General features: G+C 43.2%; 4 protein-coding genes across 9 annotated transcripts; 3 read left to right on the forward strand and 1 right to left on the reverse strand.

The window, feature by feature from the left end:
* The first annotated feature begins 626 nt into the window (after positions 1–626).
* zgc:153018 (Transmembrane protein 179-like) lies at positions 627–3,231 on the forward strand. Its single transcript, XM_047013924.1, has 4 exons — positions 627–1,139; positions 1,336–1,473; positions 1,595–1,673; positions 1,893–3,231. The coding sequence occupies exons 1-4, from the start codon at positions 817–819 to the stop codon at positions 2,085–2,087; spliced, it is 735 nt and encodes a 244-aa protein (XP_046869880.1). The 5' UTR covers positions 627–816; the 3' UTR covers positions 2,088–3,231.
* On the reverse strand, positions 3,161–6,134 carry nudt22 (nudix (nucleoside diphosphate linked moiety X)-type motif 22). Of its 3 annotated transcripts, XM_047013800.1 has the most exons (7): positions 5,523–6,134; positions 5,243–5,427; positions 4,665–5,008; positions 4,338–4,520; positions 4,095–4,192; positions 3,735–3,828; positions 3,161–3,542 (listed from the first exon to the last, which is right to left on the reverse strand). In XM_047013800.1, exons 1-7 carry the CDS (start codon positions 5,606–5,608, stop codon positions 3,393–3,395), a joined length of 1,140 nt encoding a protein of 379 aa, XP_046869756.1. In that variant the 5' UTR covers positions 5,609–6,134; the 3' UTR covers positions 3,161–3,392. The 3 variants fall into 3 exon arrangements, with proteins under 3 accessions (XP_046869756.1, XP_046908021.1, XP_046869673.1); XM_047052065.1 differs by having other exon boundaries at positions 4,665–5,427; XM_047013717.1 differs by having other exon boundaries at positions 4,338–4,457; positions 4,665–5,427; positions 5,523–6,133.
* Positions 6,135–6,358: 224 nt separating this feature from the next.
* dnajc4 (DnaJ (Hsp40) homolog, subfamily C, member 4) lies at positions 6,359–11,366 on the forward strand. 2 transcript variants are annotated; one of them, XM_047024150.1, is made up of 8 exons: positions 6,359–6,790; positions 7,289–7,362; positions 8,077–8,194; positions 8,407–8,497; positions 8,807–8,985; positions 9,229–9,390; positions 9,948–10,034; positions 10,333–11,366. In XM_047024150.1, exons 3-8 carry the CDS (start codon positions 8,103–8,105, stop codon positions 10,427–10,429), a joined length of 708 nt encoding a protein of 235 aa, XP_046880106.1. In that variant the 5' UTR covers positions 6,359–6,790; positions 7,289–7,362; positions 8,077–8,102; the 3' UTR covers positions 10,430–11,366. The 2 variants fall into 2 exon arrangements, with proteins under 2 accessions (XP_046880106.1, XP_046880112.1); XM_047024156.1 differs by lacking the exon at positions 6,359–6,790 and adding an exon at positions 6,824–7,186.
* A 277-nt stretch (positions 11,367–11,643) lies between these two features.
* On the forward strand, positions 11,644–18,940 carry vegfba (vascular endothelial growth factor Ba). 3 transcript variants are annotated; one of them, XM_047021724.1, is made up of 8 exons: positions 11,648–13,182; positions 14,705–14,750; positions 15,001–15,197; positions 15,282–15,355; positions 15,461–15,493; positions 16,292–16,363; positions 17,256–17,459; positions 17,554–18,940. In XM_047021724.1, the coding sequence occupies exons 1-8, from the start codon at positions 13,105–13,107 to the stop codon at positions 17,573–17,575; spliced, it is 726 nt and encodes a 241-aa protein (XP_046877680.1). In that variant the 5' UTR covers positions 11,648–13,104; the 3' UTR covers positions 17,576–18,940. The 3 variants fall into 3 exon arrangements, with proteins under 3 accessions (XP_046877670.1, XP_046877680.1, XP_046877688.1); XM_047021732.1 differs by lacking the exon at positions 17,256–17,459; XM_047021714.1 differs by lacking the exon at positions 17,554–18,940 and having other exon boundaries at positions 11,644–13,182; positions 16,292–17,316.
* Positions 18,941–22,449: the final 3,509 nt, after the last annotated feature.

A 22,449-nucleotide genomic window follows, 5' to 3' on the forward strand; every position in this document is an offset into this window, starting at 1 on the left:
TTTGAAAAAGTTGTTATGATTTGCGAGGATTAAACTATTTTCATAGCGATTTTCTATCATTTTGTTTGAAACGTAATTGAAAAAGTAAAGGCTGTAGAAGTATACCAGTCATTGTTAGAATACTCTGGTGTCTGTTTGAGGTTTCATATTCATAAAAATATAATATATTTCCAAATGTTTCAAAACACGGTCCCTAACGTGACGCTGCAAACTAGTAGCGTTTCCCAATGTGAGACGAATGTTGAATATTGCTTATGAAAGTAACTTCACAATTACTTCGCTATTTAAAAACTCAATACCACGCCCCTTTCGACCCCGTTCTACATAATATGTAACATTTAAAATTGTATTCGCTTTTATACAAAAGCGACATACAAATAGTGCATATAGAAAGTCGGCTGTAGACATCTGAAATGCATCAGAGGTGCGTTGTCGTTTTTTGTCATAGTAGCCACATTGTGGAATTGATTAAAAACATTTCCCTCATGTACACCCATCATTAGCCTACATTATAGTGTATAGCCTACAACAGATATAGGGTTTCTGTAATTTCATGGAACCTCACCAGCAAATGATTTTCTATTTGTTCCACTGGTGTCATGTGTGGTGTCGAATGCGTGTACGTCACTGTTGGCATATTTGTAACTGTCTATCAAGTCAAGGCAGTGTTGTTGTATAACGGATCGGTGGGTTCTCAATATCCGTGCTGTGTCGGATTTATATGGGCAACTGATCTACGATTATGCTCGTTCAACCTAGTCGAAGAGTGTGAGAGATAGGCTAGAGAAGTGTTTACCTTTAGTCTAAACTTCCGACATGGAGCTTGATAGGCGACTGTTGCTGGCTCACTGTACCGCACACACCCTCTCGGTTCTGGCAGGCCTCTTGGTGGTTGTCCCACTTGCGCTCAACGGCTCAGCTTTCAAAGGGCGTTGTGCGCTTTTTTCCACTGGCTACTGGAAGACAGAAAACCATACCGAAATCACCGGGGAACAGGGCGAGATATCACATTTAGTGGTTCAACAATGGGGTCCACCGGCGGCATGCCAATTTGCCACTTTCGTCGGCGTTTTTACTGTACTGTACGGTGCTGCGCAAGGCTGGCGAAGTATATTTTATCTTCATGGGCGGCATGACGAGTGAGCTTACTTTCTATTTTTCTCAAAATATATCGGCCTCTGGCACATCATGATGACGCTGACAAATGCCAAAGTTCTGTAATACTGATGATTATAACGTTGATTTTTTTGACCAAGCAAATGCATGGATATAACATTTCAAGCAGAGTAGCCTATATAGTCATATTGCGAATTGATGATTTTTTTCCTTACGCAGCACCCTCTTCTCTTCCTTCCTCACGCTGCTGCTGAGCCTGTGTGTGTTGTTCCTGTCCGGGGGGGCCAGCGTCACTTTATCCCTAGGCTTCGCATCCTGGTGTGACACTGTCACAGATGACAACACCCGACCCTACAGGTAGGCTACTAACTTCATGGGGCGTAGAGGTACGTCTTCAAGAACGTTGTGTGTGTACAGGGAAATGTAGCTCATCATCGGACTGTTACCACGTTTTTGATGTGTGTGTGTGTGTTTGTAGCTGTGCTGATTCTCAGTCGGTGCCCATGTACTTGGACGTGCAGACGTCATCCTTCTACACAGAGCTGACCTGTGCAGAGGTAAGCTCTAAAGTCCATGCCAGTTACTGAACTCATCAAATTATTCTTTCAATATTGTTACATGATCCATAGGCTATACATTTTTTTTTAAATGTATTTATCAGAAGCTTTTTTTAAAAGCCACATACCAATAGTGCTTATAAAGCAGATAATCAAGAGGTTAGAGCCTAAGAACAGTCTCACCTAAGAACGCTCTCTTCTTTCTCACCTCCTCTCCAGGTGTCACTGTGGTGTGTGACGGCCTTGTGGCTGACACACTCCATCCTCTCCTTCATGCGTCTCTATCATTCCCACAGCCAGCACATCACTGGGCCCTGTCTCCCCAGGGAGAAAGAGCTGCTCCTGGGATACACATCGTCAGACGGCTCCCCCACACCTCCACACCCCCCAGCGACACCCACCATTTTCGTCTGATCCCAAAGTCTGACTGTGTGCCCCCCACCTTGCAGCTGCATGTTTAATACTTGTCGCCATTAGAATCCTAATCTAACCACTTTTACCAACTTCTCAAAAGCACAAGTGAAATCAGACCAAACCAAACCTCAATTTGACCTTATACAGATGTAAAGAATATGGAAATCCAAGACTGACTAACTCTTGTTAACCATTTGGATGATCATCCTCAGTGAACATTTTACCAATTGTAGTGTAGTGTATTAATTTAGGGCACCTATTTGACTATTAGGTAAAAGGATCCAGTTATACCAAAAAAGGAAAGCAAAACACCGTTATAAAGTGTGCAATATTGAGCTTTTTAATAAGATGATATGATTTCTTAATATAAGAATACCCAAAACATTTATTTTAATCTATATTTCATTACAGTTATTTCACTATGTTGAAAAAGCATCCCGGTGTTATGGCTTTCAAAACAAATGACTTTCTTAACATAACAGCAACCGATAAGCTAAAGTTCATTACGCATATTCAAATCTGCTGTGTCCAATAATAGGACACCTCACATATAAATATGCATGTTTGTTTACAGGTAAAGAGTTAAAACATTGTTTACTACTTTGTTGATTTTGACATGTACTGAGAAGGCCTTCATTGGGAAGCATGTCATCCATGTGCAAGGAGCCATCTGAAAACAGGCTCACTGTGTGAGCAGCTGCATGTGAATGTGCTATTGTAACAGATACAAAATTCTCTTCCTCTAATGAGGGTTCTATTTATGATGCTGTTTGTGTGGATGCAACTGCTTGCAGGGAATCTGTAGCACTGAAGTTATCCTGCAGATGTAATGCCAACTTGGCTTTGAGGTATCAAAGTTGAAGTTTGTATGTGTGATCTAAAGGATGAGTGCCAGGGGGGAAAAGGATAGATATCTATCACTTCACAGAGCTCAAAAAGAAAATGTTACTAAGTGATTGTTATCCTGAGCTTCAAACTCTGAACCTTGAGTCAAGTAATTGTAATGAAACACATATCAAGCGGAACAAAGAACCTGAAGTGATGAGATGAAATGTTGATTGTCGAACCATTTTGTTTCATATTGTTTATTGACATATTTGTTTGCACCCCGTTTGTATTATCCAATAAACATAGTTTTATTGTCTTTTGAATAAATATCTGCCACACATTAAAAAAATATTCACTGTAACAATGTTACCCTTTGGTTAAAACATTAGTGGTCGGTCTTCATATGACCACCTTTTAAAAACAAGCTTTGGTATACCCCCATAAATTGGCAAGGAATATTTGTTTTCAGTCATCTTGCTAGCTTGTTGAACTAGATGGATTCTGTGTTGGTTTAGTGCTGTCTGATTCATGGTCAGGCAGCACCAATTGATAGAGCACCACTGCACCCTTGGCTGATGGACACAACTCTGACCAGAGGGGAGAGCTCTTGTCCAACTGTAGAAGATCCTTCAAAATCAGAGCGAAAAAGGATAAACACCTCTAAATCATATAACATTGGCCGTGTAGTATCAATTGTAAGTCATGTTATTATTTTCTTCTAAAACATCTCGTCAGCATATTCCCCAAACACACTACTGTCCCAGTACTTTTCCAGTCCCTTGGTGGTTCTGTAAATGGTGAGTGAGTGTAGCTGCTTACCATTTGGCTCAGGAAAACAATGTCTGTAGACTCATGGGCCTCAGCCCCTCCCTGCCAGTACAGCTCTCGGATCTCTGCTGAGCTTAGTGAACATCTAAAAGAAACACAGAATATCATAACTAATCCACCCCAATTGTTTTTGACCTTTCCACATCTTATTCACACTCGCTAAGGGCTTGTCCTCATATAGGCAGTAGCTGTTGACGTCTTTTCATTCAAAAGCAGTAGTTACAGTTGTAGATAGCCCTTCTAAATGGCTGTTGCTACAATGTTTACTTGCACTCTTATCCAATGTGTTTTCTAGTAAGGTGACCTCTGGCATTTAAGGATATCTCTTCCTGTGCTGAAGTGTTACCATACCTTATGTAGAATTCTGCACTGGGTCTTCCAGAGCTAGTATGGTTCAGAGCCACACCCATGAGCACTGGTTCTCCTAAAGATCCCATGGGAACATTCACCTGCCCAGGGGTGAGGAAAAGAGAAATGGAAAAAAAAGGAGATGAGACAGAAACAGGTTTTCAAAGATTAAACTTGGAAATAGTGTGTATTTGTATCTGTCCATTCCACAAAGATGATGGCCCCGATCCATGTGGTGTGGCCCACCTCATCTCTGATCTCTGTGCACACGGAAGAAAACAGCTCCGTGACCACCGCCTCCTCTCTCTTCTGCAGCAGCTCCACACTGATCTTGTCCTCTCGCACACACACACCCTCACACACTGCCTGGGCAATGAATAGCAGGGAAAGATGATGGTACTTACCATTACACAACCTTACAAAACATTCCTGTCAATGAATGAATGACACACAACACCGTTTCAATAATTGAGGCCATGTCTTGTCAGCCATGATTTTGCATCATACAAAAGCAGCTTTGTTTCTTCTACCTCCCGCCCTCACTCGCTCCGTGTCCACCTCCCTCTCTCTTACCTTTGGTTCGGGGTGCCCCCCAGGAATGTCCAGGAGCCCTCCTGCCTCTGCCACTCTCTGGCTTCGTCTGATCAGCACCACCTGTCCGTCACGGGTGCGCAAAACTCCACCCACCCCCAGCGGTTGAGCCAATAGAGCCAGCGGATCCCCAAACTCGGTCTCCCCACGCCGGCGCAGTTCCCCTGCCTCTTGAGACCAGTTGGTGCCCAGGAAGTCCTTGTAGCAGGTCAGCCCCAACCTCAGTGTCAGTAGAGCCTTGTTCCTTCTGCATGTGTCTCTCTCTGGGCCGGGTTGAAGTTGGGGCTGGAGCTTAGTCCCAAACATGTTGCATACTCCTGGTTCTCCTGCATTGAAATCTGTGGTTAGAGTGGAGGTTCGTGCTTCTATTTCATTCACCCCACAGCTTGGACCTCTGTCTCTGTGTCCTGACTGGTCAATGTGGTCTCTTACTCTACCACAGTTTGAGTTTAGTTGGGCATCAAAAGCAGAAATTGCAGGCAAACATCTGTCTTTGTCACACAAGCAGCCTTTTTTCATCCAAGTTGGAGAATCTCCACCACCTGCGTCTCCACATCTACCTTTGCAAAGAGTTTGAGGTGCAGTGGGGGGCGTTGCTTGGGGTAAAAGAGAAGCAGGCGGTGTCAGGGTAAAAGAGTGCAGTCGGAATTTGGCCCCGTTGAAAAGCCATGGTTCGTTGATTATTCTCTCCTTCCACAACTCATCTATGTGTTGCTCTAGAACTGGGTCTGTCTGACGATTAAATCTATTTAGAAGGCAACGGGATAGAGACATGTAAATATAGTTAGTCTCCCAGGCAGACTATGGGCATCACTAAAAATAAATTACTTTTGACCGTACCTTTCAGAGAGCTCCACGTGCACCTGGGACTTTACAAGTCCTCTCCAATCTGCGCAGTGAAGCAGCACGGACACCTCAGGATCCATTGTGTATAGTGGTTGCCTGCCTTGCCTTCAGTCCACTAAAATCGTATTCGATTCATTTTAGACCACGTGACAACCAGGAAAAGAGTGATCTGAGCAGAACTTAGCAACCAAGCTGCAACTTGACCATTGTGTGTTTTGATGTGAGAAAATGACAGAAGTATGCAAAAATTCGAGGGATGTGTCAATCACAACGCACGGAACAGCTAACGTAAACCGAATTCATTCGCCTAGCTACATTACTGTACTGGCAATCTGTGGCAGGAGGTTTAACATGAGCACTAATAGCTTTAGCACTAGCTTGCTTAATCTCAATCAGCTAGCTAGTTACATACTAGCTAGTTAGCCTAAAACCTGTCTCTAGTCTGCTACCTACTGCCAGTTCTAATGTAAGAAAATGACGGATCATACCGTTTGCTTACTTAACCCTGAGCTCAAGCTTTCTACTCAAGAACATTGGGACCCGACAGAGATCCCCGACCACCATGTCAGCGGCAAAAGTTTTTGAACAATACGGAAGTTGTTTTAATAGCCTAAACATCAACATGTTCAAAAGACAAAAAGACAACATGTTCAAAAGCCCTATATTATATTTCTGAATTAAATTTTATTTTAATATTCAGAACTCATTTTAATAAAATAAATAAAACAACATTATATCATTTATTCCTCTTGGTTTAAAAGAAAGAAAGGAAGTTGTACAGTACTAGTAGAGCAAGTAGCTACCGCCCACTGAAAATCTGGACTCTTGTTGATACAATCAGTACGCCTAGTATAGGCTAGTAAACTTGCTCACCAGACAAATAACAAATAAACACGAGCTCGCCAATTCGTTTGTTTCACAATGTTTTACATACTAAAAGCCTCTAGCTGAAAGCTGTCTTTCAGCCTACCTGTATTGTACCTTAAGATCCTATTTGCGGTTAAACAGTAGTCTAAAATGTGCATAAATAGATTGTAGCCTACGTTTCTATGGAACATTATGGATGCTATCCACACCATGCACGAAAGGGTTAGATAACAGAACATAATAGTGTACTGGTGTATGTAGGACATTCACTGACAGCGGTGCTTGCCTTGAAAGAAGACACGACTTACGCAAGTAGCCTCAGTGCAGTGCAGCTATGTTTGTTATGAAACGGATGTTAGCTAGCTCTAGCTAGCCTAACTGCAATGTAACGATTGGTATGTTTGTCTTTTCAAGTTTTATTGTCAGTTCTGTTAAATGTTTTATTCTTGCGGGTGTGCTTTGTAGATAACTCATGCACAGATCAACAGAAAAGTCAATAATCTTTGGGTCAGTTGAAGCTAGAACATCCTAGTTAGCCAAGCACTTAGCTTTGTTCTAGTTCTACAGTAATTTTTAAGCATGGACTGATACAATATGCTTTTATACTGCTTTTGGTATCAGCTATCTTCACACCAGAATAGGTCGTTAAATTCGTGCTCCAGATCAAAAAGAAGTGTGTAGCTAGCTCTGTACCCTCAGATTATTAGTCCTGTATAAAAAGTACATTGTGTACTATTTGTTATCAGTTTTGAGTTCTCCCACTTGGCCCTGCCAGCTTGACTTAATATATGGTAATATAACCTAATAATAAAATGTTGTATTATAACAATACATGACAACAGTTGTCCCTGCAATATTTCGCATCAATGTTTGACATCCTCTTGTGTTCACAGTGGCATCACATGCCCTTGGACATTCCCTTTTGTTTATCTGCTGACCTGACTTTCCAATGGAATCTTTTTGAACGGTATGTAGGGCAAAGCTCTAGCAAGTGGGGAAACGAATGGTTTTCCTATTCAGTTAAATCATTAGGCTATATTTAATTCATTTAGCAGACAATTCTATCTAAAGCAACACACAAAAGTTCATATAGAAAGAAAAGTAGAAGATCAAGGATCGGATGTGTATAGATTTACTTCTACAGTATTTCGGTGGTTAAAGAATAGTGTTTAACCCTATATTTACTAGCCACAATGCAAAGTAACCACATCACAGTGCAAAAATAAGAACTAAATTGATAGCAACAATAACATGGATTAGAGTATCTAGCTGATTAATGTATGGTGCACCAAAAGTATAATACTACAGTTCAATAATAACATCTTAATTACTGAACTACAGTCTAACAATTACATAATGAATACAGTAGTGCCTAATATTTAAGCGCCTTTTACAGTGCAGCAGAATCAACAATATATCTCCAGTGCAATACCAACTACTCAGCTGCATTTGCTTGTCAGACAGTGTAACAACAGGATCACAAATACAAAGTGCAGGGAAGGGACAAAGTTGCAGGTATTACAAGAAGTGATGATTTGCTAAGTGCTGCTTTCGGTGCCCTTGGGTCGAGTGAACCCAGAAATTAGTTGAAGGGAAATTGGAAGAGGAGCGTCTTGAGACCGTGGAGGAAGTCAATGCTCACACCCTCAGTCTTTTGGTTTGTTTATCTTCTCCTTCTCAGGTCTAAAACAGACACAGTTTCCCATCATGCAGCTGGAAGCCCCGCTTCGTCTGTGTCACAGCTGCCTGTGGTGGTGCAAAACTGGCCTGCGTATGCTGTCCCAGAGCTCTGCACACAAGTAAACACGCACACTTACCCTCACTTTACATACTAGGTGCGTGTGCTTTTGTCTGTGGGTGTGCATGTGAGAAAGAGAATGTGTTGAAGGCGTATGAAAGGGAATTGACGAGAATTTCCACTGCAGGCGTGAAGCCAAGAAATGAGCATGCTCACATGCAAAATGACATGCACCCTCTCACATGCAAATTTTCTTTTTTTCTGGCATTGCAGAACGGCTGTTAACTACTATGAACTTCTGGGAGTGAAGTCTAATGCCTCCATTGAGGAAATAAAGAATGCTTTTTTTGACAAATCCAAAAAGGTAGGAAGGGTTCATTTACAGTGGATGTGCATCCACAAGAGGGTGCTCCTTCACCAAATACCAAATTCTAACCTTTAATCAAAACATTCCCACGGTGTGCTATGTGCATGTATGTGAAAGACGGTTTGTTATGACGATGTACCGATAAGCGTGTTAACAAGGATGTGTATGTGCCTCTATATATTTGTTTTGTGTGTGGGTAGTCAGGGAATTTCCCTATGCTTGTGCACGTGTGTGTGTGTATTTGTGCGTATTTGTGCTTGCATAACCAGATTTTTACAAATGTTAACTGTCCTGTATGTTTGTCAGTGTCACCCAGACAGTGACCCGTCTAACCCAGGGCTCCACAGTCAGTTTGTGGAGCTGAACGAGGCCTACAGGGTGCTGAGCAAAGATCTCACCCGGAAGGAGTATGACCTACGTATCCGCCAGCCCTACGCTGGAGGTCAGGCTTTCAGATCCACCTCCAGCTACTCGTATAACCCCAGGTAGGAAATCATCTCTTCCATAATGGCGCACATACTTGGGCTTTTCCAAACACACCATTGGTCTCTTTTTCTTGTTGAGACACACACGCGTTTCCATGTCTCTCTTACACGCCCTTGCTTGATTTTTTTGTCCTTGAAGGATGCATGCATTGCTCTCTCTGAATCACTTGTTGACTCTGACATGCAAACCTACCAGTTGTACTGTCTCTTGTCTCATGCTCGCTCCTTCTCCTTGTCTGCCAGAGCGGATGCCCAGGAGAGCATGCGTTACTGGGAGCAGTTTCGCCCGTCGCAGGAAAGCAAAGCAGAACAGTGGGAGAAGAAGAGGAAAAGAAACTTCAGGCTGGTGGGCTACTGCCTCATCACCATGGTGGTCAGCATTGGAGCACATGTTCTTTTCTTCAGGTACCACCAACGGGGACGAATCGAAGAAAGAAAAAAACATTTGGGCCTACGACATAAACACTGGTGGACAGTCAACAGGCTTTTGATTTATGAGTACTCATTTTTGTATTCTGTGTACACATTCTTATCCCCAATTTAGTTGTGCATTTAGATTAGTTTCACCCGGCTGTACCCATGGTTATCAATGAGCCAACTGATAGGCAAACACACGTTACGTCAAGTATCTCAAAAACCTTTTCTTAAATGTGTGAATTTTTCTGTTGCATTTAAGAGCTTCTGAATGGGGCCAGGGTGTGTGTGGACACAGGTGCCCCTGGCTCCCACCCAGAATATACCATCATGCCTCTGCTAATCTGTGTTTTCACACATGGACTTGGCAATACAACCCCTGTTTTCAGTGATGCCACTCTCTCTGATCTGCACATTACTATTATTGTGTGACAAGCACGGACAGTAAATCACAAATGGACACAGGATGAATATTTGTATTTGCTGTGATGATATTCCTCTGTTTGGAGAGTGTGTTTGGGGTCATGTTGTCACTTCCTGTTCAACAGGAAGTTGGAAGAGGTCCATAATACCTTCATGGATGAAAAGGACAGAGCGATCTTGGAGATCTACAACGAATCCAAAGAGCGGGCAAGGTGTGTAAAAGGACTGATACACACACATGGACACTTATGCTCACACACACATCTGTTTTAGAGTGTTTTCTGTAATAAAGGAGAGTTGGGTTAGTTACTTTGAAAAAGTAAAGGTACTCTATGTAACTAAGGTTTGTTTTCATAACAGTTGGCTCTTTGATTGCAAATGTTGTGACAAGTACACACGTGATTCAAACATACTCATGTATTTCACAGTGTTTTCAAAATGACCCAAGTCTCTAATGCCGTATGTTTGATATGTACACCTGATCCATCGCATCGTCGTTGTGATTGGCAGAGTGAATGGCTTTAAGAAGCAGACGGAGATCCTCAGACAGAAGCACGCCGAGTTTTTGGAGAAATACAAGATCAGTGGTGACAGAGATGACAAGTAGGACAACAAGCAAACAGTTTGCCTGAGTTTGCATTAGTGAACTACAGGACAATGGAGGAGAAAGGTGAAGGTATTCAACCTTCGTAGAATTTTTAAATTGTTAGCTTTTTTATGAATAAACACACTTGTTTGCCTGATGGTCAGATACCGAGCTGAATGAGTTTAAACATTGAACACGGGTGAAATGGGACTAAGTTGAAACGTGGGTACACGATTCTGTGAGGTTGAACCGTAAACATTGTGAGCCTGTTGCTAATTAAGTCACAGTGACATGCTAATGCCCCCAGCCACCCTCTCCCATTCACAGGCAGAAAGAATGAACTCTCATACGTCTGTGAAGGGAACGGCTGCAAACAGGGCATTCTTCCAAATATAGAAGACCCAGTTTCGTTGCACAGGGTTTGTGTCAAGAAAAGCATAGTCGATAGGCCAAGAGAAAAGTGAAACATTCAGTCTAGAACTATTACAAATGGTTTTAGGCTGTGAACACCCCACCAAGAGAGTGAGTTGAAGTTATTGTACCTCTGTTAAGTGTCTCTTATGGAACTCATAACAAGTAATAAAAAAACGATTCTATTGCGATTAATCTTTTTCTTACTGGAATGAAGTCGAATTTAGCAGTTATATTTAGTCCGGTGATGACTTTAAAAAGGGAATATAACTTTTGTTATATTGACACCGGAATGACAGTAATGAATCATTAAAAATGGTTATGGACATGATTAAAAGGTACTTTTGGAGAGTCAGACTCATCCTCTAAAAAAGTAAGATATGGATCATGTATTATTTCAGAGTGGAAGACAGCCAACTGCATTAACTGCAATGCCTTTTTGTTTATAGTAACAGATGTTTTTATTCAGAGTGATTTTAATGACCGCCTCATCAATTTCTTTAGCTGTTCTGTTATGGAATGATGATTAAAATGTTTAATTTATGGACTCAACCTACAGTCATTGTTTATTCTTTTTTCTTTTTCATTGTTCCAGTAGAGTGTAGACCAATTTGTCTCTTCCTCGCCTGTCTCATCAGGCTCTGATTTTGGCTGATGAAGGATCTTGCCGATATCCGAAACAGACAACATGAAGTCCATGGTCTTGGCTGCAAGGGCTTTTTCCCTTGCACTCTCCAGGCCCTTCTCTGAAACCACAGAAGCCTAGATAAGAACCCCCGCATACTGCCTTCCCTCATGTGGCGTGTGATTGCCCCCTCATAACCCAAACACCCCTCACTGACAGAGACTCCAGTGTGGGCTGAGAGACAGGCTGAGGGAAGACAGAAATGATCAGGCTGCTCTCTCCAGGTTGTGAAGGTCTGAAATAGTTCAGTTCTATAAAATAGTGGATTGATTCATTTCTAATTAAAATGTATATATATTAACCTTTGTGCTTTAGGCAGTGAGAGGGAGCATGTAAGTGTTACTGAAAGAAAAAGGCTGGTGGAGCAGGGGTATGGGAGAGGATGAGAGCACAGTTAAAATACAGTTAAAATGGGAGTAGAAGACATTTTCCACTCCTGTCTTCTATAATTGTTCTAATGGGTATTTATGGAGGTATTGATAGTGAAGTGGTGCCCTGGTAAATGATTTGCAGGCTGAATGACGAATAACAGGGGGTGGTTCACCTGTCTGCCGTGCGCGGGTGCGTTCGTCCCATTTGGAAAAAGTTGGCAGTGCAACGGTTACGCGGAATCCAGAGTTGCGCCGAGTGCGTCTTAAAATTATGCTCTGAAGGGCAAAGGATATGAGGAGAGCGATCATAACAAACGCAGACTCACTCTCCAGACCCTCTCTGTTTGTAAACCGATAGTGCACCTCAGACTCCAACCTTCTGTACAAGATTTGATGAAGGACAAGTCGTGGTTTGATGCGCTGTGAACGAAACGTCATTTTACCAAAAAGCGGTGGATTCACTCTGCCAACAGTGTGACATGGAAGTGTGCGGCACTGTCGCCAACATGATTGAAGACAGGCACACTGAAGCTGCCGCAGGAATAAACGGAAATAATATATCCTAATATATTGTGAGGCCAGTTTATAAAAGGGTAATGTATATATGTGCTGTTGGGTAGTTTCACGTGATAAGGATACGTTCGCACCAAACATTTTCTTCGGGACTGAAAATGGACCTGTAAATCACGCCACCCCTGACGCTTACCGGGCCATTTCAATGGGAGCCGACCAATGGAATTACGTTACCGGCTTTTGTCTTACCCATTCCAGAGGAAGTAGAGTATTAAGGGACATTATTCAAAGTTCTTATGAATCAAGTGAAATTTGATCTAATGAGACAGAAATTTGTCTCAAATGCAGCGCTTTAATTGTTCTAATAGTGCTTATTGAATTCATATTGGTGCGTTATTGCGCGTAATAGACAAGGCTATTGAATTAGATTGCATAGGCTTTACGTGTTTTCTAGTAGTCCAAGTCATATCAGTCTATATATCCTCCTCCTAAGTAATCTATAGACTGGAAGATATAGATATTCATCAGTTTGATTGGGATTTTTATTCCATGTGCAAAGGGACAGCGATGGCACTGCTGTCAATGTTTGACTGTTAACTACAAGTGGAATATAAGCTTTTATTCAAGTGGTAAGAGAAGGAAAGGACAAGGAAAAAATAACTAATTTGATTGGACCTAAAAAAAATTGCGTGCCTCTTGGAGTAGGCAACAGCACAATGGGGATTATACTTCAAGTTATTCTAGGAATGTTTCAATTCCTCCTGCTCACCAGAATATCCTCGTCCCATGCCAAGGTATGTATAGTTTTGCCACATGGGTGGTAGGCTATTGGGAGGGGTAACGGAGGAGGGATAGTTTTTCAGTTAAGGCCCATGTCTTTGCATTAATAAGTAATTGAAAAAAATAACTTAGAAATGTCTTTGGGATGCATTTTTTATGTTTCAAGTAGTTTTTTTTGTTAGTTTTGTGTCTATAATTTGTTTTCTACATATCCGTAAAGTGGCCCCCCCTTGGCACTATAGGCCTACCATCATTGCCAGACAGCATGTCAGACAGCAGAAAGCATATACTTTCTCCAGGCAGCTATGGGCCTATTGGAGTTACTGGACAATGAAAAACATCAGTCCAAGACAGTTTAGTCGATTTACTCTTCTTTCTCACTGACATGCACCCCTTCATGTGTCAGAGTGACGGTTGTATTTTTGTCTAGCGTCTTTATATCAAGAACAAGCTGTGCCCCAAAGCTGCGTGGGATCAGCTCCTGGCATTGTGATATGTTAATCCTGTCAAGATCCCAGTCGAGGGTTCTAGACGCTACATGAAATAAGTCAATAAATACACATCTTCATGGATTGTTTATGTAAATTAGCATTTAGTAGTTTACCAGGTGTTAATACTCATTTTGCACATTTAGGACACAGACATTTAGCATGGCATGGTATCTAATTTGACAGATGGATCCTGTTAGATGGATGTTGGGCTCCCTTCTCTCTCTCTGTCCACACACACACACACACACACACACTCTCTCTTACACACACACACACACACACACACACACACACACACACACACACACTCAGTGGACCCCACAGCTCAATGCCTCTATCCATCTCAGTCTGTTCTCCAGGGAGCATCTGACTTGTGTGAGTGTGTGAGAGACAGACAGACTGCCCCTGCACCATGAGCTTCATGCCACTGTTATTACGCAGTGTGTGTGTGTGTTTGGTGTGTCATTTCCAACCTTTGTCCTTATTGGCAGGAGAGTGTAATGTAATCGGACTGTACAGTATGTGTCATTGCTCACATACTACAAAACTCAAAATTTGCTTTCAGGCATTACTCTTCTTGTACTTTTAACTGTGAGTGCACACAAAATGGCCACACACTTGTAATCAATCTGGGGCAAACTAGCAACTAGGAGAGAGAGCGCTGGGTGTGGGGAGGGGGGAGGGAGGTGTAGGGGGGACAAGGCGGTTAAAAGGGGGCAATTGGGCAAAGTCTACATTCTCTCAGCAGTGGCCTTGGTCTACACGCTAGGCTCAATAATGGCATGCTGTCTGTGTGTGAGCCTCTGTGGGGGTGTTTGTTTCCTTGTCAAGGTATGTGGTGTTACCCAGGTCTTTGACCACGGGTCATGGGTCTAGGGGCAGTCCCATACATTAGGTCATGAGAACAAGTGCGATGTAAACTGTGCAAGTGGATTTCTCACCTCTCCCTGTCGCTTTCTCTCTCCCTTGCTTTTCTCATCCCTGTCTCTTTCTCCCTATCGCTCTTCCTCTCCTTGTCTTTTTCTCTCTCAACCCTCCCACCCAGCTAGCTCACTGGCGACCAGCTGCAGACTCCCCCAAATCCAGAGAAGGTACATGCCTTTCCCTTACTTTCAACCAGGCACGCATATGAAGTGTGTGTGCTGGAATGAGAGGTATATACAATTTATACAGTGTTGTGAGTCGGTATGTGGTGGGGTGTGACCTGCGATACAGTAGGTACGCGAAAGGTCCGTTTTTCTCTCTCTCAATTTGTGTAAATCTTCTCACTCCCTTCCTCCCTATATATGTCACCCCCCCCCCACCCACCCACACACACACACTCCCCACCACCACCATCAGTGAGGAGGTGGTTGGAGGTCTACTCCCGGAGTGGTTGTGAGCCCAGGGACACACTGGTAGAGGTGTGGCGGGAGTTGCCAGGGGAGACACACAGCCTCTTCGTCCCCTCGTGTGTGTCGGTGCGCCGCTGTGGCGGCTGCTGCTCTGACGAGGCCCTGGAGTGTGTGCCCTCGCTCACACACACAGTCACAATGGAGGTAAACACATACACACACACACACACACACACAAACTTGCAAACTCTGCACATTTAACCAGCTTTGTGTGTTTGACCTCTGCAGCTCATGAAGACCTCCTTTGTCAACCATGAACTCATCCAGCTGCCCTTTATTGAGCATAGCCAGTGTGAGTGCAGGTGAGCCCACATGCACACACACTCACCCACACATACACATATATGTAAATATACGTTTTCACTCAGTGTGTGATTGGTTTCACGTAATGCTTTCTTTTTGTTTAGATTGAAAGAGGAGCTCCACTCAACTCCTGAAAGGTACTACACTGCAGTGAATGTGTTTGTGTTTACCTCTCTGTACCCCTTGGTGAGTAGGCATCTGTGTGACTTCCAATAACCCACAAGACACATCCCACTGTCTCCATAGAGACGCATTACCTCAACCTCCAGGTGCTCTTAATTTGATAATTAATTAATGCACCCCCCCATATAAAACTCAGTAAGAAACATGCATTGCTGAAAAACAATGTCTGTTTTGTCCTGAACCAAAATTAACAGATTGCCCTTGTAACTACACGATTATGGAGTTATCTGAAGCTTATTTGGGACAGAATGTAATTGTCAGCTGTGCAAAGTGGCAAATTGAAAATAGGGTTTTGTTGTTGCCTGTGAGTTTCCGGTGGGTATGGTGTGATGTGGTGGAGGCCGGGTGGGGAGTATGGGGTGCTAGTAAGGGTCTGTGCTGCATCACATGGTCCCCCCATTCCTACCTACCACCTCTGACCCTCTGAGAAAGTCACTCTCTGGCAGGACACAGACCTCTGAAGCTGGGCAGTAGTCAGTGCCTGCTGCCTGGAGAGAAAGGGGGGATGGAAGAGAGGGGGTTGGGGGGAGGGGGTAGAGTGAAGGGAGAGAGAGAGAGAAAGAGAGAGAGAAAGAGAGAGAGTTGCTAAGAGCAGGAAATGGAGGTGCAGTCATTCTTTTGACTAGTTGGGCCAGGGGACCATATGGAAGTTCACAAATGGTGTTGAAATGCTGAAAATGTGTTGTGTATTTGCACTATGATGTATCTGTGGTCTGCTTATGTGTGTCACATGTGTGTGTTGTCTTCTACAGACAGGATCCCAGGTCAAACAGGAAAAGCCGGAAAAAGGAGAGAGGAAAACCCAAACGAAAGAAAACTGGAAGGTTTGAACCTCCATATGTTAACCTCTGCATGTACCTCATGCACAATTATTGTGTGTGTGTGACACTGTGTGTGCACATGTTCATGTGTGGATGCTTGAATGCATGTATGTACATGTGTACCTGCATGCACGTAGGACTTAACCACCAAGACCCTCATCCACAAAGGTTGAAAGGGAGCGAATTCAGCCTTTGTTTTCCTTTTTTTATCTCGCTCCCTTTACCGTTAGCCTGTCAGTTACTTCCGCCCAGTAGGGTCAAATGTCACCTCGTCTGGACTTTATGTCTCCTCTGCCCATCCATCACTCTGCTTTGGCTTCATTCATACGATGGCAGGTGTGAAATCTGGCTAATTGGCATAAATCTGGCACAAACCATTTCTTCTTTTCTCTGGGGCAAGCCATCCCAGGCCCAAACAAAGATGGCTTCTGCCATTTCATTAAAGTCACTATATGAAGTTGGTGAAGCCTCCCAGACGAGGGCGAGGGTCGGTTAACCCCGCCCCAGATAGTCTGGTACCCACAGGCGTCTCTCAAGATGCAGCCTGGGAGACAGGAGGGACCGAGGGAGACTCACAGAGCCGTTCATATGGGTGAAAAGGACCATAGAGAATAGAACGATACAGAGTCAAATATGTAGGTGACAAGTGGTGTCGGTGGTATGGACAAAAACCATAGAACCAAGAGAGAGAAAGAGAGACAGAGAGAGAGAGAGAGAGAGAGAGAGAGAGAGAGAGACAGAGAGACAGAGAGACAGAGAGAGACAGAGAGAGACAGAGAGAGACTCTCTGACTCTCATAGCTATTTTCGACGTTCAATCTACTGTGGGAATTGCAGAGAATTTGTATCATCAACCCATGGTTCAACCAAAACATTTTAATTTATTTTATCCATAGAACCCCTTTTACTCCTGGTCCTCGCCCTAATCCTCCCTCTACCCCTCCTCCGCCCCCTTCTCCTCCCTCCACCCCTGCCTCCCCATGCCCACCCTGCCCGGGGAGGAAGTGGGTTGTTGACTTACAATCATGTCAGTGCCATTGTACAGTCACTTCAGAGAACTGCATTCAGAAAGGCAGGAGACTCAACCTACAACTCTGCAGGTTAGCTGTCACATGACCACAACCTTTAAGGAAAACCCTTCAATACATCATGTACTATCAGAATCTGATTCTCTTTTTCACTTTTTCTTTTTAGATGTGATGCCAGGAGGCGATGATTTCTTCATCTTTGTCTCTCTTTCTTTCTTGCTCTCCTCCTCTCCATCTTTTTCTGTCTCTTACTATCTCTCTCTTTTATGACCTCTAACAGGCCCTCTCCAATATCCACAAATGTAAATGTTCACATACCATTTTTGCAGTAGAGTATATCTGTGTTTGTGTATCTGTTGTGTATCTTGTCATCAAATGACTAGCTGGGCACTTAACGGCTTCTCTGTCATCTGCATGTGCCACCCATATCACCCTAAGAGAAGGGGCCAGATGGGGACACGGTTTACAGGTAACATGTTATTCTGGCAAAATTAAGATGTGGATTGGTCACTCGAACTGGGACGCATCTTCCCAGCATTCACGGCTCACAATGCCCAGACTCATGTGACAACAGAACTTCAAAGCCTGGTCCCAGATCAGTTTTGACGGTGGGCCTGTGTTGTCTTTGCCTGTAAGCAACAGATGAACTCACCAAGGAAATGTTCAAGGCTACAGCGATGGCAATGGAGTACCTGATATAACTGCTCTTTTGGGGAACCCTACTGACTTGTAAATACAAACTTCATCAGGAGTTTGAAGTCAGGGTCAAGCAAAAGGCAACATGGATGGACTTTTGAAAGAAGGACCGCAATGCCCCTTTGTAGTAAACACACACAAACCAACACACAAACACAGACAGCGGCCATACAGTATGTCATTTACATACAAGGGTCAGCATGCAGCCTCGTGGTTGTGTAGCTAAGTGTGTTGAATGGCTGGATAGGCTGAGCCTGTGTGGTCCACGCCGTAAATGGCACAGATGGGTTACCATGCCTTCGTCCCACTCTGTCATTCACCCTCAGCATATGACCGCAGGCTGGATCACTGAGGGCCTATTCTGCCATTTGTTTGATTATCTTTTTGTGTCCACCCCCCCCCCCCACACACACACACACACACACTCCTCCCTGAGTGAAAGAGCTCTTCATTCAGGCAGGGTAGTGAGGGGAATGACAATAATGAGGCCTGGCGGCCGTCCACAGGTTGATACAAGTGCACACATACACACATACTGTATGTTTGTACATACATGCATACACTATATACTTTGCAAACATACAGATACACATCTATGGTGTCCACTAATGGATTTGCTCAAAATTTCAGTTTTCTGCAGGTAAGTATAAGCTTGTTTGGAAAATAAATGTTCAGAAATGTATATATTTCGGGTTGTTTTTGCTACCATATTCTATTTGTATACAGTATTTTATGTTATATTTTCTTATGTATTTTGAAAGATGTTGTAGACGTTTATTGTGGGAATGTGTTTTTTTGTGTTTGTCCCTAATCCGTCGACATAAAGAGTCCCACCGGGTGGCCGGCTATGTACACACGAGGCATCTAAACATGTGTTCTGCCATGTTGAATTTAAACAGAAAGCTCGCATTGGCTTAAAAAACTGGACATGATACATTAAAATGTGTAACTCAAATAATCACACAGAATCCAAGCATAAACTGGTTCCCAGTGCTGTACAATGGAAACATTGGCAAAACAGTATTTTCGTTTTTTGTTGATGTGTGTCGCCGGGATGAGATTGCTAGTCATGTGAAACAGAACATATTTATGTATCTGGTAGAATCACATGGCCTCACCTCCCCTGGCTGATGCTACCAGAGATTGGCTCTGTCAATCAGCCACAGGTCTGTGTGTCTTAGAGAGACCATCACTAAGAAATAGTGTTGGGCCCTTTGAGAGACAGAGGCAGGCACTCTAGACATGCCATTAAATGAACTAATGTTGTCCCTTAAAAGAATCACTCAAGTCCCCTTTCACTACCTCGTATTACTACCTATGGAAACCCACTATCCTGACTCATAAATCCTTTTCTACCTACTTGTTTGTTATCTGTTATTGCTCTCCTGCTGTCTATCCTGTGTTCAATGACCCAGATTTACCCCACACGGTCACAAACTCTGTGACCTGAAACATTGGCCCAGATGTAGCAGAATTGTACTTTAATGTCCATCAGTTGGATCCACTCACAACATATTAAGCTATTTCCTGGATGGTTCATCCGGCTATTCACAGGTTTTTGAGTTCCATTGAACAGCTTTGTGCTCAGGACTGCAAACCCAGACAGTCTTGTAATAGTTTGACATTGGTTATTGAACACCAATGCACACTCTGTGGGTAACTATAGGTTTCCTGCCAGCACCTCTTGTCTAGCCACTTGTTGCTCTAGTTAGCTTGTTGCTCTGCATGATGTACCCATGACAAGAGACTCATGACACTGTGCTGAAAAACCATAGGGGACCTAGCCTTTCATATTCATTCAGCAGTATGATATAAAGCAAATGGCATGTCAATAACAATATTGTTCATTAGTACCCAATATCAATGTGGTAGCCGCTGTTCTTGTCAACACACGTGCTGTATACTCGACATGTAGCCCTAGCACCCAGTGTCTTAGTACTGTTGTGACAAGTAGATCATCACTTAACTAGCTATGTTAATGATCTTATAACGTCTTATAATCCACTGTGATGTTGTGTACCACCTATAGCATCCATTCTGTCCGTCATACATACCATTCAGGTGCCACAGTCTATTCCACAGTTGTAATATTTGTGATGATGATTATACTGCTATTACTGCTGCTACACCATTTGTGCCCTATTGGATGTGTGAGTGAGTGAATGTGTGTGTACATATGTGTACTACAAACCAAGGCTGTGTTGCGTCACAGTGTATTTTGATGAATCATCATTTAATGTCCGTGTAAACATGTGTGATGTGCTGTTAAAAATGTTGATACTACCAGGAAATGTTAGAAACGTTCATGATGCAATGTTACAGCAGTTATTAAAGGAAATGTCTTATTTTTTGTAGAATGTAGAATTATTTTCTTCCTCTGGTAGTCTAACAATGTCTTGTTTGGATCCAATACCTCCCTTTAATGTTTTAGATTGAATTTCCCTTTTCCAATTCACCTCTCTCCTTCCCTCCTCTCCACCTCTCTTTTTTTATCGCTATTGTCTGTAATGAAAGATAAACAGACTGATGATTACAGTTGCACCCTGGGAGTTTGGGACAGAGTGTGAGTTTGAGTGACGTGATGATATGAGAAATAATATTGTCTCTCTCCTCCTCCCCACCTGAACTGTGCTGAGTCAGGGACTACAGAATTACTGACTGTGCGTTATGTGTGTGTGTTTGTGAGTGTGCATGTGTGTGTGTATCAGGACGGGAGGGGGCCAGTCACTTATGTATGTCTGTGTCTGTGTTTATTTAGCTGATATTGGTATTTATGTTGATCAAACCTGTGAATTTGGTATTGGGTTTTGTTGAAGATTATACTTTATAACGGTCTACTCAAATGAATTATTGCTGTAGAGAACAGGATATAATGATTAGTTACGAATGGCCTCAGAGTCTGATTATACACTTTGAATATTGCCATTCCCATCTCCACATACCATGTGTGTGCATGCGTGCATGAGGGAGAGTGTGATGGATGCGGCTGGTGTTTTGGGCCCTCCCTACCCTGAGAAAGCGCAAAAGAAAAAGAGAGAGAGAGCTCAAGGCTGATGCAGGCCTACCTGTCAGAGAGGGCGGCCAGCCAGTAACTAAATATAGCAGCCTGCAGATTAGGGAGACAGAGGGAGGGAGAGAGGGAGTGACTCATCCATCAGGAGACCGAGATGCCTTTTCATCCCTAAATCTCTGTTCCTAAACCTTTCTAAAGACATTGGTACATTTCTGCCAGAGGCCTCTGATGTTGGTGATAAACAATGGTGGAGACACACAGCTCTACTGCCATCTTGGCACTGACCCTGCAGAGATGTCATGATATGTGGAGTGTGGCCCTGTCTGTGTTTGTCTCTCTCTTTAGCTCTCCCTCTTTCTCTTCACTACCATTGGTGACCACAGTTTCCTGTATTTTTCCACCTTTCTCTGTGTGTGTGTGGAGTCATGTTTTTGTAATGATAAAAACGCCAGGCATGTTTTCCTTTGCTTTTGTAGCAGCAGCTGTGTTGAAGCAGGTACTGGACGGTATCTGACTGTAAGTTGGTGTGTATTTAGATTGTATCTGTGTGTGTGTGTGTGTGTGTGTGTGTGTGTGAGTGTGTGTGAGAGAGAGAGATAGAGATAGAGATAGAGAGAGACAGAGAGAGAGAGAGAGAGAGAGAGAGAGAGAGAGAGAGAGAGAGAGAGAGAGAGAGAGAGAGAGAAAGAGAGAGAGAGAGAGAGAGAGAGAGAGAAAACAAGTGTAATGTGTGCGTATTCTGTGTATGTTGACTGCGGCCAGTCTTGATCTGACGGGAAAGTGAATGTTGTGTAAAGTCCTGTCAGATTTCAGAGAACAAATGAAAAAAACAAAAACACTGTTATCAGCTTCAGAAACATGCATCCCCATGTTCTGCTTTGACTCATCAGTCTTTGTAAACCGAAGGATACCGGAGCTAATGAATAATTGAGTCAACAGGAAGATAGGCTGACTTGTAATAAGCCTACCCTCCCTGTGCCCAATATCTTTTTATATACCTCTTATTGTTCATTGTAGCCTGAGTCGGTTCTTAGCTAAATCAGGGAGAGGTAATTAGACAACAAAAAACGGAACAACAGTAAAGAATGAAAGAAAGGGGTGAAGGTTGGGAGATAAGGTGAGCTGGAGGAGAAGAAAGGTGAGAGGGGTAGAACATAGGTAAGGGCATAGTTGTGGTCTCTACATGCTAGCTCATGTTTGGGTAAGGGTACGGGTACCAGCAGGTGTAAGAGATCAGAGCAAGCTCTGGATGTTATCACTGTCTGTTTTCTTTCTGTAGCTGTATCACCAGCTGAGCCTGTCTCTCACAGCCTTTTATTCTTACTCCCTAAAACTGTGTATGCCCCTTTTTAC

Source organism: Hypomesus transpacificus, chromosome 1, assembly GCF_021917145.1.
Source record: "Hypomesus transpacificus isolate Combined female chromosome 1, fHypTra1, whole genome shotgun sequence".
Taxonomy (NCBI): domain Eukaryota; kingdom Metazoa; phylum Chordata; class Actinopteri; order Osmeriformes; family Osmeridae; genus Hypomesus; species Hypomesus transpacificus.

Coding starts and splice junctions, on each gene's coding strand:
- dnajc4 (XM_047024150.1), top strand. CDS start 8,103: ATGCAGCTGGAAGCCCCGCTTCGTCTGTGTCACAGCTGCCTGTGGTGG. Junction 8,498..8,806: donor TTTTTGACAAATCCAAAAAG/GTAGGAAGGGTT, acceptor TATGTTTGTCAG/TGTCACCCAGACAGTGACCC. Junction 9,391..9,947: donor GCACATGTTCTTTTCTTCAG/GTACCACCAACG, acceptor CCTGTTCAACAG/GAAGTTGGAAGAGGTCCATA.
- nudt22 (XM_047052065.1), bottom strand. CDS start 5,608: ATGGATCCTGAGGTGTCCGTGCTGCTTCACTGCGCAGATTGGAGAGGA. Junction 3,829..4,094: donor AGTGCAGAATTCTACATAAG/GTATGGTAACAC, acceptor TGTTTCTTTTAG/ATGTTCACTAAGCTCAGCAG. Junction 3,543..3,734: donor TTGTTTTCCTGAGCCAAATG/GTAAGCAGCTAC, acceptor CTGATTTTGAAG/GATCTTCTACAGTTGGACAA.
- zgc:153018 (XM_047013924.1), top strand. CDS start 817: ATGGAGCTTGATAGGCGACTGTTGCTGGCTCACTGTACCGCACACACC. Junction 1,474..1,594: donor GACAACACCCGACCCTACAG/GTAGGCTACTAA, acceptor GTGTGTTTGTAG/CTGTGCTGATTCTCAGTCGG. Junction 1,674..1,892: donor CAGAGCTGACCTGTGCAGAG/GTAAGCTCTAAA, acceptor CCTCCTCTCCAG/GTGTCACTGTGGTGTGTGAC.
- vegfba (XM_047021714.1), top strand. CDS start 13,105: ATGGGGATTATACTTCAAGTTATTCTAGGAATGTTTCAATTCCTCCTG. Junction 15,356..15,460: donor CATAGCCAGTGTGAGTGCAG/GTGAGCCCACAT, acceptor CTTTTTGTTTAG/ATTGAAAGAGGAGCTCCACT. Junction 15,494..16,291: donor CTCCACTCAACTCCTGAAAG/GTACTACACTGC, acceptor TGTCTTCTACAG/ACAGGATCCCAGGTCAAACA.